The 17,035-nt window shown below is 36.6% G+C and overlaps 2 protein-coding genes across 3 annotated transcripts in view; one reads left to right on the plus strand and one right to left on the minus strand.

The window, feature by feature from the left end:
* The first annotated feature begins 513 nt into the window (after nucleotides 1-513).
* elovl8b (ELOVL fatty acid elongase 8b) lies at nucleotides 514-9,368 on the plus strand. The gene is made up of 8 exons (XM_030132877.1): nucleotides 514-651; nucleotides 730-787; nucleotides 4,397-4,584; nucleotides 4,700-4,780; nucleotides 7,210-7,266; nucleotides 7,360-7,474; nucleotides 8,523-8,650; nucleotides 8,740-9,368. The coding sequence occupies exons 2-8, from the start codon at nucleotides 730-732 to the stop codon at nucleotides 8,902-8,904; spliced, it is 792 nt and encodes a 263-aa protein (XP_029988737.1). The 5' UTR covers nucleotides 514-651; the 3' UTR covers nucleotides 8,905-9,368.
* The window catches only part of glis1b (GLIS family zinc finger 1b), a 114,038-nt gene continuing 106,166 nt past the window's right edge, over nucleotides 9,164-17,035 (minus strand). For both annotated transcript variants that reach the window (XM_030132805.1, XM_030132804.1), the window contains exons 9-11: nucleotides 14,724-14,854; nucleotides 11,759-11,914; nucleotides 9,164-10,629 (exon numbers count right to left, since the gene is read on the minus strand). In XM_030132805.1, coding sequence (XP_029988665.1) covers nucleotides 10,493-10,629; nucleotides 11,759-11,914; nucleotides 14,724-14,854 — 424 coding nt within the window. In that variant the 3' untranslated portion in view covers nucleotides 9,164-10,492. The remainder of the gene's footprint in view (nucleotides 10,630-11,758; nucleotides 11,915-14,723; nucleotides 14,855-17,035) is intronic.

The raw sequence follows: 17,035 nt of genomic DNA on the forward strand, positions 1-17,035 counted from the left end.
AGGTGTGTCAGACCTGACCCACCTGTCCGATCCAGAATGCAGATCCCAATGCAAAAACTTTTGCGTTTAAACGCAATACTTTTGCATTATAACGCAGAAACTATTGCGTTATAACGCAATAATTTTGCGTTATAACGCAAAAACCATTGCATTATAACGCAATACATTTTTTTTTTCTTCATGTCCCTTCCCAGGCTTCGTACATGTATTTCTATATATTTTAAATATAAAGTATTCTGTGAATTATGAAACTTTCTATCCTTGTTTGTTGTATACTATTATGATATTCATGATGATTATGTAAAAAACAAAAAAAAAAAAAAAAAACAACTATACTGAGTTTGACAGCCCTGGGTTAACCGGAAACACCGCCCTCTACTGGTTAAAACATGAACACGTTCCTTCCGGGGACCAAACCCTCCCGGTTCTTTTCTTGTCACTTCCTCTAAATAAATCCTCGTGTGAGCCGTGAATCCTCCAGCTCTACCTCATTATTCTGTGCTCAGGTGTGTGCGTTTTGGTTCTGTTCATTCTGCTTCTGCTGCCCACTGCTGAACTCTGGTCGCTGATGTTCTTGCTGTTAACTTTCCGTCCAAAGGTCACAGCAGTCGGTTTGTGCAGCTTTGACAGTGAACTTTTGTGACTGAAACAGTGAGTAGGTTTTTGTCTTTTTTGGACTGTCTGGAACTTCTCCTAGTGCTTTTCTTCTATAGTGTTCTTTCTTTTTAGATGGTTTCCGCGTGGGAACAGGTCCTGTCAGGGTACCAGAGCATAGTGGACAATGGAGGTATTTGATTTTTCCACATTTTGACTAAAATTAATCTATTAATTTATGCGTGTGTGTTTCTTTATTTTGTTTGCGTCAAAGTCCTGTGCAGTGTGTTCAGTGCGTGGAATGTGAGCTGCAGATGTGAGTCCACAGTGGCTGCTTTGTGGGTCCCAGTGACAGCACATGTCACATGATGAGCTCCTTCCATCTTATTATGAGGTTTCAGGCTGTGAGTGAGTAGGAGGAGGAAATCCACTCTACTGTGGCATGGACTGTATGTTTAGGACTGACTCTGGGGTTTGAATATCCTGTGCCTCCTAATGCTCAGGAAGAAGCCATGACATATGCAGTGGTTCAGTGGGCTCTATGCACAGCACAGCCCCACTACTGTCTGAACTTCAGGTGGCTCCTTTATTTCCTGTCTTTCATTAGTGGACACACTGATTAATCCACGTGTGCCTAATTAATCAGTAGTCACAACAAGAAGTAGCAGACACACCTGGATTAATCAGTGTGTCCAATAATGAAAGACAGGAAATAAAGGACCCGCCTGAAGTTCAGGAAGTAGTGGGGCTGTGCATAGAGTCAGTTGGCTTCTGTGGGATGGGGGGATGGGGTGGAGGGCTCAACATAAGAGCATCATTCAGCTAAAACCAACCTTCAAGTCTTCAGGTGGATGGCAGAATGACACAAAATGTATAAAATGAAAATCATCCTCAAGATTACAACGAAAACCCAATGTATGAACACTTTACAGTATTTCCCCCATCATTCATACATAGATAGATACTTTCTTTTTCAATAAATCTTATTGAGTGAGGTAGAGTATACAACAATAAAATAAAAACAAGTTTACCAGGGGGAATACACTAAAATACAATGTCCAAATCAGAGCAAATACTGATGGTTTTATAGCCTTTTTGTTTCCAGATATATCTAATAGCTTTACATAAAGTTCAACATCTTTCAAAAAAAAAAAAACATTTTGGTTTTGTGTTACAGAACTTACATTTGTGAATGAAAAAATTAGCAAGTAAGAGAAATAAATTAATTATAAAGAAACTTTTTTTCCTTTTTGGGGTATCTGTAATAACAAAATAATAAATTTTTCCACAATATGACAAAGTCTATGAAAACATGGTCAATAATTAATCTGCTGAAGTCCTTCCACAGTTTCTTGGTGTATGAACAATGCCAGAACAGGTGCCGCACAGTCTCTGGATGGTCCCCACAAAAACAACAGTTTATGTTTGTCTTTTTTGAATTTCAGCATGTAATGTTTAGTAGGGTAATATTTGTGAAGAATTCTGAAGGATACTTCTTTAACCTTGTTAGTGATAAGGTATTTATGGGGAATCATCCAAACTTTGATCCAATCAATATTATCAACAAAATGATTCCAATATGTTATTACACACGGGGTAGAGACAATATCTTTCTGAAATAATGCTTGTATATTTTTGCTGATGTTTCTATGAGCACTCAATGAAAAACAAATCTTTCCTTCTGGTGAGCCAGTGGGGTCAGGCAGCAAGACCGATGCTGATGGAAGATCATGAACATTTTGATAAAGCATTAGGGTACCAGAGGGAATAGGATCAAAGACTAATAGATACTTTATTAATCCCAAGGGAAATTCAAGTATTCTGCAGCTTTGCATACAGCACAAGAAGACAAAAAACAGACAGACCAAAACAGGTGGGTTAGTAACCAGGTTGACATTAAGGTTAGTGTATATATATATATATATATATATATATATGTATATATATATACATATATATATATATATATATATATATATATATATATATATATATATATATATATATATATATATATATGTGTGTACACACAGGGTGGGGAAGCAAAATTTACAATATTTTGAGGCAGGGATTGAAAGACAGTGTATGACCAATTAGTTTATTGAAAGTCATGAGAATTTATTTGCCACAAGAAAATTTACATAATAGAAAATGTTTTTATTCTATGTGTCCTCCTTCTTTCTCAATAACTGCCTTCACACGCTTCCTGAAACTTGCACAAGTGTTCCTCAAATATTGGGGTGACAACTTCTCCCATTCTTCTTTAATAGTATCTTCCAGACTTTCTCATAATAGTTTTGCTCATAGTCATTCTCTTCTTTCCATTATAAACAGTCTTTATGGACACTCCAACTATTTTTGAAATCTCCTTTGGTGTGACGAGTGCATTGAGCAAATCACACACTCTTTGACGTTTGCTTTCCTGATTACTCATATGGGCAAAAGTTTCTGAAAAGGTATGGATAATAGTGTTAGGTATGATTATGACATCAATATATGTTTGGTTTCAAAACAATTGACGTAGTGCCTGCTGAGAAAAAACAACTAAATGTTCATTGTAAATTTTGCTTCCCCACCCTGTATATATATATGTTTGTGTGTGTGTTTGTGTGTGTATGTATATATATATATATATATACTCTAAAAAACTTGCTAAAGAACTTCCTCTAAAAAAAAAAATCCTGTACAGTACTGTAAACAAAGACTTCTGAGATTAAGAGAAATGATGTCTTTATTTCCTAGTGAAAATAATTGATCATCAAATTACAGCTGTGTCAGAAATGATACATTTTCACATCTGTCATTATCGATAATTATTGAGATAAACATTAAGACATTATTTCTTTTCATTTAAAGGGTGATTTCTGGTTCTGTTTTAAAGTTGAAGAAACTTGTTTTTTTTTCTTTAGCAACATGACAATAACAACACATCAAAAAAGAGACAACATGTGAAATAATGTAAAAGACCTAATAAAACCTAACCAGGTCTCCCTTGTAAAAGAGATCCCCCATCTCAATGGGACCAACCTGGTTAAATAAAGGTTAAAAATACTAATACTAAGGAAATGATATAAACCACATGAGATGAACAGACTGATCTCGTGAAATCGCATTGTATATCACTGCAATTCTTGTGGCATTTGGTGTTCTATACGTATGCATTTTCATCCTTTCGCATGTTATTCAACGCCATTTGATTGTATGTCATTTTATGCCAAGATCTCCAGTTCACATATCTGTAACCACTAACCGTATAGTTAAACCTAACCTGATCTACCTTGGCAGAGGTCTGCGCTCTCCGAGTGCTTTTCTAGTTTAAAATTTTTTTATGTAACTTCCTTGGGACAATGTTTACAAAGTTTGTTCACAGTTTTGAGAAATTTGATTTTTTAATTTTTGACGAATTGTTGAAATCTAAAAAAAAAAATTGGCCTTTACTTATAATGGGCCATATTTTGATGGTTTGTAAAATGAAATGGTTACAGATATCAATAGAGTTACTATTACTTACTATTGAGCACTGACAGGAAGTCATATATGGACTGTCATTTAATTAGTTGAGTTCTCCTCCAGTGAAAGTACCGCCCACTTCTATTGGAAGATTGATCTCCTACATCACAACCACAGGACTCTAGAGACAACCTCATAAATTTAAGTTGTCACTGGTTCTTGAACATGCTGGTGAGCTACAGGAGCATTGGTCCTATTTTTTAAGTGTTGCCAAGGAGTCTTAGAAGGTGAAGGAAATAAACCCAAACGTGTAAATCACAGTCATGAGAAGTTCTGTCTGATTCGGTTCCAGACAAAAGGACGGACCCCTGGCTGCTGGTCTACTCCCCCATCCCGGTGACTCTCATCTTCCTGGTGTACCTGGGTGTGGTCTGGGTCGGCCCTCGCCTCATGAAACACCGGGAACCCGTAGACCTCAAAGTGGTCCTCATCATCTACAACTTCGGCATGGTCGGCCTGTCTGCCTACATGTTCTACGAGGTGGGTTTTTTCGTGTCACCGTGCACACACTTTCAGTTCTGTCATCTGTTTCTGAAGCTGCTGTTTCCGTCTGCGTCGATGATGTTTAGAGGTGTGTTGTCATGTTTACTTCCAGTTCCTGGTCACATCATGGCTGTCAAACTACAGCCTCCTCTGTCAGCCAGTCGATTACAGCACCAGCCCCTTGGCCATGAGGGTAAGAACACACCCACATACTTTAAGTTAGGGGTGACAAACATACAGCCCATGGGCCAAAAGATGTCAAAATCATTTTTGCTGCCCAATTCAATCTTAAGTGGCTCAGACCAGTAAAATACTATCATAATTAACTATTAATAATGACAACTCCAATTTTTTCTATCTATCTATCTATCTATCTATCTATCTATCTATCTATCTATCTATCTATCTATCTATCTATCTATCTATCTATCTATCTATCTATCTATCTATCTATCTATCTATCTATCTATCTATCTATCTATCTATCTATCTATCTATCTATCTATCTATCTATCTATCTATCTATCTATCTATCTATCTATCTATCTATCTATCTATTTAGGTTTATTTAACAGGTACATTTTACATTAATTCAGATTGCTGTAAATGCATCAGAGTTCACCTAATAGGTATTTTTCATCTGCAGTCCCTGGACAGATGTTGAATTGTCACCCTAAAAGGTAGCATAAGGTTATAGTGTAAAAAAGTAAAACTACATGAAATTGTTTACATTTACAGACTAACCTCTCACAAGAAATGTGAATAACCTGAACAACCATGAACAACCTGAAATGTATCAATATATATGTATTTGTCAAAAATGTCTCAATATTCTGCCTGTTACTAAATGTTTTGTGTCTTTGTAGATTCACTGTTAATTGTAAATTCACATGTGTAAATGATAAGCTGAGGTGTAATATTGTCAAAATTCCACTTATTTTTCCTAATAACTTTCAGGTATTTCATGTTATTCACATTTTTTAAAAGATACTTTGTAGATTTAAATACTTCCATCATGTAATTTTATGTTTTTTACTCTAAAACACAGAGAAAAGTTTGGAGTTGTCATTATTTATAGGTTAATGTATTGTCTTTTTAATGGTCTGGCCCATTTGAGATCAAATGGGGCTGTATGTGGCCCCTGAACTAAAACGCGTTTCACATCCCTGCTCTAAGTCTTTGTAGAAAGTAATCTGATAAAAGATCTATGAGCATCATTTGTAAGAGACAGTGGCTCCTTTTATGTTTTCTTTTGCTTGAACATATTTCTATTATTTCAGAGGTAAGATTTCCTGAACTGGGGCCCAGTCTTAATCTCCACCCAAATCCCTGATCATTAAAGACTCAGACTTTGCAGATGTCAGATGCTCAGTGACTGAATGTGAGAGTAAAAGTAAAAAATAAACAAAAATTCCTCATCAGTTGATGTGTTTCTGTGCACCATTTTTTAAAAATCTTTTTTATAGTTTTTCTTTGTATATTTCAGCAAGTCAGCACATCCCCAGTTCTTCTTTCAATGGTAACTGCAATTTCAACATCCTAACTTAATTAATTGTGGGTAATTCCTTCGGGTAAAGTCTGCAGAAGGTGCAGACTTACAGAAAACGGCCATAAAAGTCTCAAAATGTCCAAAATCAAGTCCTTAATCACTTCAGAGTCTGACATTGGGACAATGTACGACTTACCCGGAATACATCTGTGAGTCTGTGAAGGAGGACACTGGGATTGGACCAGAGTCCCAGTTTACATACTTCCATACTTGTTGGTTTTTATGTGCAGATGTATTCATACAGAATGAGGTTTTTTTAATTTCAGTATTCACATCGGTATTTTTCCCTGTTTGTTTATGACAAAAGTAGTATTGTGACACTGCAGGTCAAACGTAGTTTTTTGAAACTGATAACCTTGTTTTGTTAAATAATGGTTATTTCAAGCATCCTAAGGCACTTTTTACTGTCTGAAAGAGGCAGATGGTAGTTTCTCTGTTGGGTTTGCACAAAAATAATGTTACAATGTTGGATGATTCAGGGACTGTCCACTATGCATCCTTTTGACAACTAATAGAACATGAGCATTTGAGCAGGATCTTAAACTCTTATGTCTGTAAAACATAATTTTATTTATTTATTTCTTTGTGTGTGTTTTTTGTACAGGTAAAGCAAGGTGTTAAATCTTTATTTATCCAAATCCTACATTTTAAGTTTTTACAGAGGAAAGTTTTGTGACATAGCATTAGATCCTGTTCTTATCAAATAAAATTCTGTTTAGTATTTGTGCATATTTCTGGTGTAATTAAATTTTTACTGGAAATAGTATATATTTTTTAAAAAGACAGTATCGTGATACGTTGTATCATGATCCTAGTGTTGTGATTTGTATCATATCGTCAGATTCTTGCCAATACACACCCCTACTCATTGTTTATCATATACAGATAGGCAGGTAGGCAGTAGGATGAAAGAGGTAACGCCTTTGTATGTGTCAGATTTGTTTCTAAAAATGTGTTAAATTAATGAAAAAGCATCATTTACAAAAGAACATGTCTGTTGTACTGAGATGATGATGATCATATTGGTTCTAAGTATCTTATGTGATGACTGCTTCTTTATCTGCTCTTTTCAGATGGCCAGAGTCTGCTGGTGGTTTTTCTTCTCTAAGGTCATAGAACTCAGTGACACGGTACATGTGATGTTTTATTTCTCAGTAAAATCAGTCAAATCGACAGCAAGACTTGAACCTGTACAAACATCTGCTTTTCTCTCCAATGAGCAGCTGTTTTTCATCCTGAGGAAGAAGAACAGTCAGCTGACGTTCCTTCACATTTACCATCACGGCACCATGATCTTCAACTGGTGGTTAGGAATCAAATACGTGGCAGGAGGACAGTGTAAGTCAGCGCCTGATGTGTGACAGATACCACCAGGTTAACTTCATGTATATAAACCTTATGTATAACAGCCCGGTTCACAAATCCACAGCCTGATTTCAAATCTGAAAATCTTTAATCACTACATAAGGCTAAGATGAAGAACTTTCACCTATATTTTTGAATTTTTCTCATTTTCAGTCATGATAAAACATACATTTCAGATCAAAACGAGGTCAAAGGAATGAAGATTAATATGTAGTTTAACCCAAATAAATAGATGTAATCTGATTACTTTTGAAACATGAATATTTAATATAGTTCTGAACTTAATTGTGAAGCTGAAACCTGATAAAAACCTAATGCTCAGTGGTGTAAATGTTGACGAAAAGGCTAAAAAGTATCTTAAATCTAAGTAATTTAACATATGAATATATTCTGTTTCTTAAAACTAACAAAAGTTTGTCACACTTCACCAGTCTCTTCCCAGAGGTGGGAACTGACTACTGTAAGGTACAAATACTTCATTATTGTACTTACATAGAGAATGCTTTACTTAATACATTTAAGACAAATATCTGTATTTTCTACTTATATTCTTTGAACAGGCTCATTACTTAGTTGTTTTAATGCATTTGAGGGGAATTATGTTATTTTTTTTCCTTTACAATAAGGTTAAACAAAGTAGTATAATTTATGTATCAAGATGAAAAAACACCTGTTTTTGGCTTTTATGCTTATTTCGTTCATTTAATTTATTTTTGATTTTATGCTGTGAAAAACAGTGAATGTATTATATCAAAATGAGCAGGATGGACACACAATAGATGATATAATAAGACACAAACAGAAAGTAAAACGACACTGTACCAGAGAGAGAGTGTGTGTGTGTGTGTGTGTGTGTGTGTTTGTGTGTGTGTGTGTATATATATATATATATATATACATATATATATATATATATATATATATATATATATATATATATATATATATATATATATATATATATATCTATGCTTCTGCTGTCAGTGTTTTTATACTTACTGGTTTACTCCACTTCATACAGCTTTCTTCATTGGCCTGCTTAACACCTTTGTGCACATCATAATGTATTCTTACTATGGTCTGGCTGCAATCGGGCCTCACATGCAGAAGTACCTGTGGTGGAAGCGATACCTGACCTCCCTGCAGCTGGTGAGTCGCTCCGGCCTCATGTCTGAGATGAACACAGATGTTTTGTGAACGTAAAAGGAGCTGTTCTTTTGTGTTCTTTGTCCTTCCAGGTGCAGTTCATGATGTTCTTGGTGTACACGGGCAACAATTTGCTCACGGAGTGCGACTTTCCGGATGGCATGAACTTGTTGGTGTTCGGATACTGTGTGACGCTCATCATCCTCTTCAGTAACTTCTACTATCAGAGCTACCTCAGCAAGAAGAAGCAGAAGTAGAAATCAGTGGAGAGACAAACTGAAGCTTTATGGGATCCACTGACATGATCTTTTTTTGATGAAGTATCAAGTGAAATTTTTTTTTCACCTAATGAATGTGATTTGCAGTACTCAATTTTGTCCACTAGGGGGCACAACACATCCACAGTATGACTGATTACTTATGGTTCTCATTGTCTGACCCCTAAAGCCACTCAGTGTTTTTAACCCGTCTCTGTAATTTTGTGTTTTTATACTTGTTAAAGTAAGAGAAACCATGGCAGGATGAGTCAATTATTTATTTCTTAAATTGAGAAATGAGAAACATTCCATGGATGGTTGTAAACAAACTGTACATTTTATACACATAATAATAAAGTAGGTCAGTTTCTCTGCAGTAAGTGCAGAAATAATGAGCCCATATCCTCCTCCAAGAAAAATAAATCCAAAAAACAGAAAAAAAAAAAAAAAACACAAGCAAAATACAGAAATTCAAACATTTTTTCCACTGCTAAAACAACACGGCAAAAATGATATATTCTTCTCTACACTTCAGTCTAAAAGAATGAAATATGTAGATTTGAGAAAAAACAAAAAAACACAAGACGAGGCATTGTGACATATTTTAGAGTTTGTACAAAGTTTGTGTATGAACATGGAGGATGATACATGTAAAAGCTCAGTCTGAGTGAATGTAAGTGTGTGTTAGTGTCAGTTTAACCAAAGCGATTCAATGAACTCAACATGGCCAATAAATGAGACTCTACAAAGAAAGAAGTATAGGGTTAAGATTTAAGATGTCATGAATTTTTGTCCACTATGATTTGTTTCATGTTCATCTCCTATCTTTGCAAATACGTAAGAGTTGGATGAAACCCAAATTAATATTTATCCTAATGGGTGCAGTGGATGATGATCAGCACCACAGAAAATACTTATTCTTCAGCCATTTATGTTATGTTTTTCCAAGTTTCCTCCAATTTGGCTTTTTTGTTTAGAAAAATAAAGGGATAAATCTGACTCATAAAATGTCAAATGTCAAAAAATCAGGCCAAAGTTGTGTTGAACCACTGCTCTTGGTGGATGGTGGTATTCAACAGGTGTTATTCAGATTTAATGCAGAAGTTGAGCAGAACAAACAGAAAAACATATCTATACCAGACAGGCCAAGACAAAACAGTGTTTTTTTGGGGGGAAAAGCCTTTTAAAAGATGGGGTTCCCTATTATTTGCATAATTGGAGTTGGAATCACTGAACAGATTAGTTTCATGTTTCTTTGAACTGGATTTTTCAATATTGCAATACTTTAAGTCCAAAGAATGTAAACTAAAGGGAAACCCCAGTCAGCCAATCAGAGGTCAGGGTAAGGGGTCGGTCACACTGCAGGTTCCTAATCTGACCAAACTGTGACTGCTTTATCGTACTGGTTCCATGTATCTGACACTTGAACTGGGTCAGAACAGGCTGTTGAGTCTGACTCAGTGTGTCCCATCTACAACAGTAGTAAACAGAGGCTGAGACAGAGGTGACTGTAGATGCATTTGGAGGTGAGGTGGACTGCAGAGGACTGAGGAGGTGCCGTTGAAGCGTGTCCTGCTCCAGTGTTGCTCTATGTCTCTGTGTAGACGGAGGAGATGTGGCTCAGGCTGCGGTCGAAGCTGCCCACCTGGAAGAAAATGCTCTCCTCTGGACTTGATGAGAACTGGCACCCTGCTCCCCCTGGTAGCTCCTGGCTCAGGCTGAAACCTGGAACAGAAATGGAAATATGAAGAAATCCTTCAGCTAACCTTTTATTGTCTTAACAATTCTCGGATGTGGACAGAGTTGGGTACGAAGTGCAGTAGTTTTATGGCACTGAAGGGATCGTTTGGATACATTTGGCTATCAAAAATATGGCATTATTTGATACTAGGGTCATAGCATGAAATGATGATTGATTAAAAATGCAACTGGACAGTTTTACCTAAGTTTCTTATTGTTTAATTTAGAAAAGCAGACTTTGGCTTAGCTGACATTAAAATTTTAATTAAGTTTATTCAACCAAAACAAACCCTTTATGTTTTCATGACTTCAGGGATCACTGCAACTACAGCGGCAACGAACAATCATTTCCCCAGTAGCTGATTTGTTGTTTGGTTTGTCAAATGTCTGAATATGGTGAAAAACACATCATACTAAAATGTCAGTTTACTGTCATAGAAGACTGAAGAAACCACAAAGTTTTGAAATGTAAGAAGGTGTAAAGAAAAAAGTAAGAATTTTGAAAAGTATTTTTTATTCTTTTTTTTTTCTTCAAAATTTCAACTGATTAACTGATTTTCAGCATAGTTATCAATTCATGTATTAACTCAAATTAAATTAACTTAACAGAACCAAGTGAATCATTGCAGCTAAATGTATTAGAACATGTACCGTTGCTCTTTGATAATTCTATTGTGAAAATCTCATCCTGTTTTAACCATACTTAATATCAAATTTCACTCCCAAGGAGTCCATGTCATCAGCATCAGGGCATGTAACACACACAAGGCTTTTGTATATTTTCATTAATGATTTTATGTTAACAGACAACTTCAAGTTGTGGTAAATAGGTTTATTTTTATATTTTAAAACTGCTTTGAGTGGAAAAATACCAGGGTGCTGAAACATTAAACTATAAGAGCTGAAACAGGCGACTCAAGTGAAACCACACTGTGGTAAATAGGTTTATTATGCAACTGCCTTCAGTGTAGAAAAATGCCAAGAAACTGAAAAATAAGGCTAAAGATTCAGCCTGTAATCCGTGGTATAATTTATCTTTTTGTTATTGGGAATCTGTTGTTGAAACTGTTGGAGATAACTTGGATAGTCTTGGATATGATGGGATGCTCCTCACCTGCAGAGCCAGTGTTGCTGGTGGACATGTGGAAGCCGTTGTGCTGATGGGAAGTGTAGGTGTGAGACTCTCCTGGGACATGGACGCCACTGACCGCCTGCTCCATCCTGTAGGAGTCTCCGAAATGGAAGCAGCTCTGAAAGCTGCCTTGATATTCTAGGAAACGAGGGAGGATGCAGAGGAGAGAGAGCAACAAGGAGTGAAAAATAGAAACCAGATTTGATCGGGTGCCATCAGCATCTATGGATGATTGTTTCCGAGGTCAGAAATCGTCCGGTTGAAGCTTTAAGTAGATCTCAAATTAAGACAATGCTATATTTGTGTTTGTGCTCGCTCTGCCAGCCCCTCAGTATGTAACATTTGTCCCCATCGTCTCAGTTTGTACTCGGAATCGACCGCAGGAGTCACGATAATGGGAGAGCAGCCTTTCCTGGAGCGCTTTTACGCAACTCCCCGACCACAGCGCGGTTACAGAGACGTCCATGTGTAGATCTTTACAGGGAAAACAGTGTTTAAGGCATTAGGAAAAGGCTCGGCAGTGACAGCTGAGCTTGCCATGTTCGGGCGCTGAGAGACAGCTGAATACATGAGCCAGCATTTGGCCGGCTAATTCAGCGCAGGGAAAAGGCTTCCGGCATGTGGTTTTCCCCACTCTGTCTTTACAACTCTAATCTCTCTCTGTCCTGAAAATGCTCTGACAGAGCCACAGGGCAGTATCGCCGCTCGAAGAGACAACTTCCTCTCCTCCAGCGCTTTCATGTGGTTCTGGTGGTACCGGGTCTGAGGAGTGACAGGGCTCTTAAGGAAAGGACTATGTAAGCGATCTGGTGCTGCAGAGTATCAGAGGAAGTCATACAGACAGGCTACAAGTTAGTGAATCACCTGCCACAGGAAACCTTTCAGGATATTCAATTGATACACCAAATTATCCTTTTCCCTTCAAATGTGAACGACATATGTTACTTTTTGGAAAATGTGTAATTTCATATTTTTTTTTCTGTTTGTGGACGGATGTCATAATTCACCCTTGTTTTTTTGAACACGTTTCTTATTAGCATACATATTAGTGCCATATTGTCTCTTTAATAGTCATAATAAAGCACTTATTAGACCCTATTCTACAGCTAACAGGCTGTGAACTGACAGTTTTACTGATGGTAACTAACAGAGCACATGAATTCTAATCTTTTGAACTGCTTTACTCAGTTCTACCATATATGACGCATGTGGAGAAAAGCATATGAACATCATATTTCATATCATATTTCATGTACAACCATTCACAACCCCAACTAAGACGTAGTTGGGATGCTGTGGAAAATGACATGTTTCAATTTGCAGTATTTCATTATAACTCACTGTTAGTCCTGGATTTTCCCCCTTCCATCCTTTTCTTGAATGTATTGCCGTTGGAATGGATGTATATTTACAAATGAAATAAAGCTGACTAGACAAAATGTGAAATATGTGGAGATCAAACTGTCAACAACTCAATTTCAGTATCACCATTCTTTTTCTTTGCATTTTCCAAACTGAGCCAACTATTCATGTGTATTAAAAAAATAAAATAAAATCAGTATGTGGGCAGTGTGAAGACTGTCCTTTCAGACATCTATCATCTATACCTGTACTGTATCTTTGAACAGGTGATTGTATTGTACAATTACACTTAATGAAAGGCCAAAGCAGTGACCTGGAATATACAGTACTCATAAATATGCATTAGTTACTTATACTGTCCATGAGTATCTTCATTTTATGCAGCTTAATAATTCACCTCCATTACATTTATTTTGCACTTGCATATACACAGGTGCTTATTACCTTTTACATCTAAAAAGCGCATGATGTACTTCTATATGATGCAGTACACAATGACTAATCTGCCTAGTAGTATATGAAGCATGGAAAATACAACAAATGAATATGACTTGTCGATAACTGCTAACAAATCCAGACCGATCTCCACACTTCATTACCTGTGTGCCTCTGGAATACCGGTAAAAGTTATCTGGGTTGTTTGACTAGTTCTTGGGTGGCACTGAGCGCAGGAAGCTGCAACAGTGCGTTGGTAAATAGTGTGTTTTGGTGGAACTTGTGCCCGAGTAAGCATGTTGTGGTATTAAAATGACTAAATCCCTGTAAAAGAAAACATATGAACATTAAAAGATGTGTGTCTGTGTTATATTTTCAGGTTGCAGCTCAAGGGTTGTTGTTCTGTCACATAGTGAAGTTGACTTTAAAAACAGTAAAACACAATGGAAGGAAGGAGAATAAGAATCCTGAAACTACATAAAGGAAATATTCACCCTTATTCTTCCAGGCTATCTAATGTCTACCTAATCATAAAACCAAGATTATTGCTTCCTCTAGCAACCTTTATTCATCAAAAATGCAGAATTCAACCCATTTGTTTGCTGCATTATACTCATTGTGAAAGTGCTTCTCTAGTTGCATACCAGCTGTACTATTTTATATCAAGTATTCTTAGTTCCAGACGAATAATGCACACTGACACACTGAGTACTGCTTTTTTGTAATTATTTATTTGTTGATATTGTAGAAATATGAAATATAATTTTAACTAATAAAGGGAATTCATTTCTGAATCATGCTTTAATATGAGTTGACAGAAACTATTCGAAACTTTGTTTAACACTGAACATTTGTACAACCTTTCAGTCATATCGCTCAGCCTCAGTAAACACCTAAACCTGTCTTCACATGATGAACAACATTAAAATGCTCTTAAGGTGCATTAGTTAGTGATAAACATATTTTACAATAATATCACATTTTGGATAATGACTACTTGAAGTTTGTGTATTTTTCTGATCATACTGTACTTTTGCCTACATAAGAAACATTTGGAAATGTGTATTGATTTTTTTACAGTTTCTGATTTCTACTTTTTAAACCCCCAGTGGATATGTTCAGTCAGACGTTATCGTGAAGTGGCTCTTACCGTCATTGGCGGTCTGGTGGTGGTGATAGTGGGAGTAGGGCTTGTGGTGTGAGTGGACATTCTGTTTCTCCAGAGGAGAAGGAGGCGTCCCTGTTCCCTTCATCCCCGGGGACAGGAGGGGACCCGACACCCTGGGGGATACACACAAGTGCACAGTTAAAGCTCTGTGTCCATCATTTGTTTGAAGACACTCGCAATAACATGCCTCATGCATTATAACATCCAAATCAAAGCTGAGGCTACATGGCGGCCCCACTAACCACACGATCCACGAGCCCAGCAGAGCAGTTAGTGATCCTAAACACACACGAGAAACAGTCCAGGCGTGTGGAAACTTCGGCTCCCCACACGTAATCGTCCTCCTACCACATATTATGATCTTAAGTCAACAAACACCAGAGTGTGCATTCAAGTGAAACCAACCCACTCAGTGCACACACACACAAACACACGCGCACACACACACAACCCACCAATGCAGTAACACAAGCTTTGTGGTGCAGGGAGAAGAAAGCCCAAAAGTGTTTACATGGAGAAAAGGAATATTAAGAAGGGATGTTTGTGACATTGTGGACTCTTTACAGTCATATGGAGGTTTCCATATCAGCTTATTTGTGAGTATGTATTAGTTAAATAAAGGTTTGTCTGTGCTATTAGTCATCTGATACTTCTGTGGTAAACTGTATTTAGGAACATAATCTCTTGACTACACTGTGCCAGTCTAGTTGAAAAATTCAATAGATCTTTCTGCCTAATTTTCTTCAGTGTCAGCATCTCTGAGTCTCTGTGTAAAGGAAACCACCATCTGGAGATCAAAGTGTCAAAGCAAACTGTAAAATATTAAGGTCACACCAGCTCACTGTAATTCTACCATTTAGCATCCCAGCCAGCCTGGTTTATGCAAAAACCTGTGGAATGACAAGAACACCCCACAGTATGCATCACTGAGCACGTGCAGATGCTTTCAGCAGCATCTGACAAGAAAAGTTCTTCATTGCATTGCACTGTCTACCATGAAAAATATGCATTTGTCAGCTGCACAAAATAAAACATTTCATTAGTCGGGTTTTTTCTTTTTTAACTATAGTACAAAATGCAACCTTGCATGGTTGTTGTAAAATGTCATTTCAAACCAGTTGCGATATTTTATTTCAAATCCTTTTTAGTGTTACTAAAAAAAACACAGACACCCTTACCAGTAGTTTTGTTGTTGTTGTTAATGTCATACAGTAGATTATAAACTATACACTGTTACTCATGAATTTGGAATAAAATATTTTTTTACCCTCTGTTCATGAAATGATTGTGACAGTGTAATTTAGACCTGATTGATAAACTGGAACTGAGACCCAGTATGTAATAATTTCATTTCATGGTAAAAGATGATTACTGATGAGTAGCAATAGGAATAAACAAGAAATATTTTTCTAACTTTATGGACAACAGTGTATAAATTTGGAGCCTTCTCCCTCTGGTGTCCTGCTGCGTTGTCAAAAATCATAAGTCATAAATTCCACATGTCCTTGTTTTTCTATGAGACTTCCAAACCAGAAAGTGCACCTAAAAACTAAATACATTTTCCTAATAGTGAATTTTCTCTCAGACTTCATGTGACTAATGTGTGTTTAAATCATCACCTTTCTCATCAGTGTGTTTTTAATAAATTATATGATATTATTAAAACAGGTGACTGATCACTCTAATCATCAACTATGACCCAGAATCCATAAGATGTACAACAGTAAACCAATAAGGCGTCCACATGGACACACCATCTCTGTGTCACTACTATGAAGACACACCTACCATGACAGCTCCCATGACCAAAGGATTTTAGCTTCATTTTTACAAAGCAGCAAAAATAGCACAGCAGCATGTATCCCCATATAGAGTCTATGGCTATGATAAATAAAACTAACTTGAATTGTATTTTATCTCAAGTTCAGGTGGACAAACTATTTTTGGCTGCATTGTTCAGCACTACTTTTACAGAGGGATTATTATTTAATAAATGACGAATGAGCTAAGCATCTTTGCATGTGGAGAAACATTATAAAATCTATTTTTTCACATTAAATAAATGCCAGAGTAACTATGGTGTAAGACCTGCAGCATGGTCACATTTCATTCATTTTCATTTATTTATTTGTTTCGAGCAGAAGAAAAAACAAAATTTTTGTGTGTACAAGGAACTAATAGCAGAGCAAATAAATAGAGGTGATCAAGACAATATAGCAATTGCCATGTACACTTGTAATAACAAAATAGATTCAATATGTGTTGCTCGAAAAGGAGTGGGAAGAAGAAAACTT

This window comes from Sphaeramia orbicularis, chromosome 4 (assembly GCF_902148855.1).
Source record: "Sphaeramia orbicularis chromosome 4, fSphaOr1.1, whole genome shotgun sequence".
Lineage (NCBI taxonomy): Eukaryota > Metazoa > Chordata > Actinopteri > Kurtiformes > Apogonidae > Sphaeramia > Sphaeramia orbicularis.

What these genes read in the sequence shown, in the direction of transcription:
- elovl8b (XM_030132877.1), top strand. Translation starts at nt 730, where the DNA reads ATGGTTTCCGCGTGGGAACAGGTCCTGTCAGGGTACCAGAGCATAGTG. An exon ending in GAGCATAGTGGACAATGGAG is followed by an intron (nt 788 to 4,396) that starts GTATTTGATTTT and finishes ATTCGGTTCCAG; the next exon opens with ACAAAAGGACGGACCCCTGG. An exon ending in ATACGTGGCAGGAGGACAGT is followed by an intron (nt 7,475 to 8,522) that starts GTAAGTCAGCGC and finishes CACTTCATACAG; the next exon opens with CTTTCTTCATTGGCCTGCTT.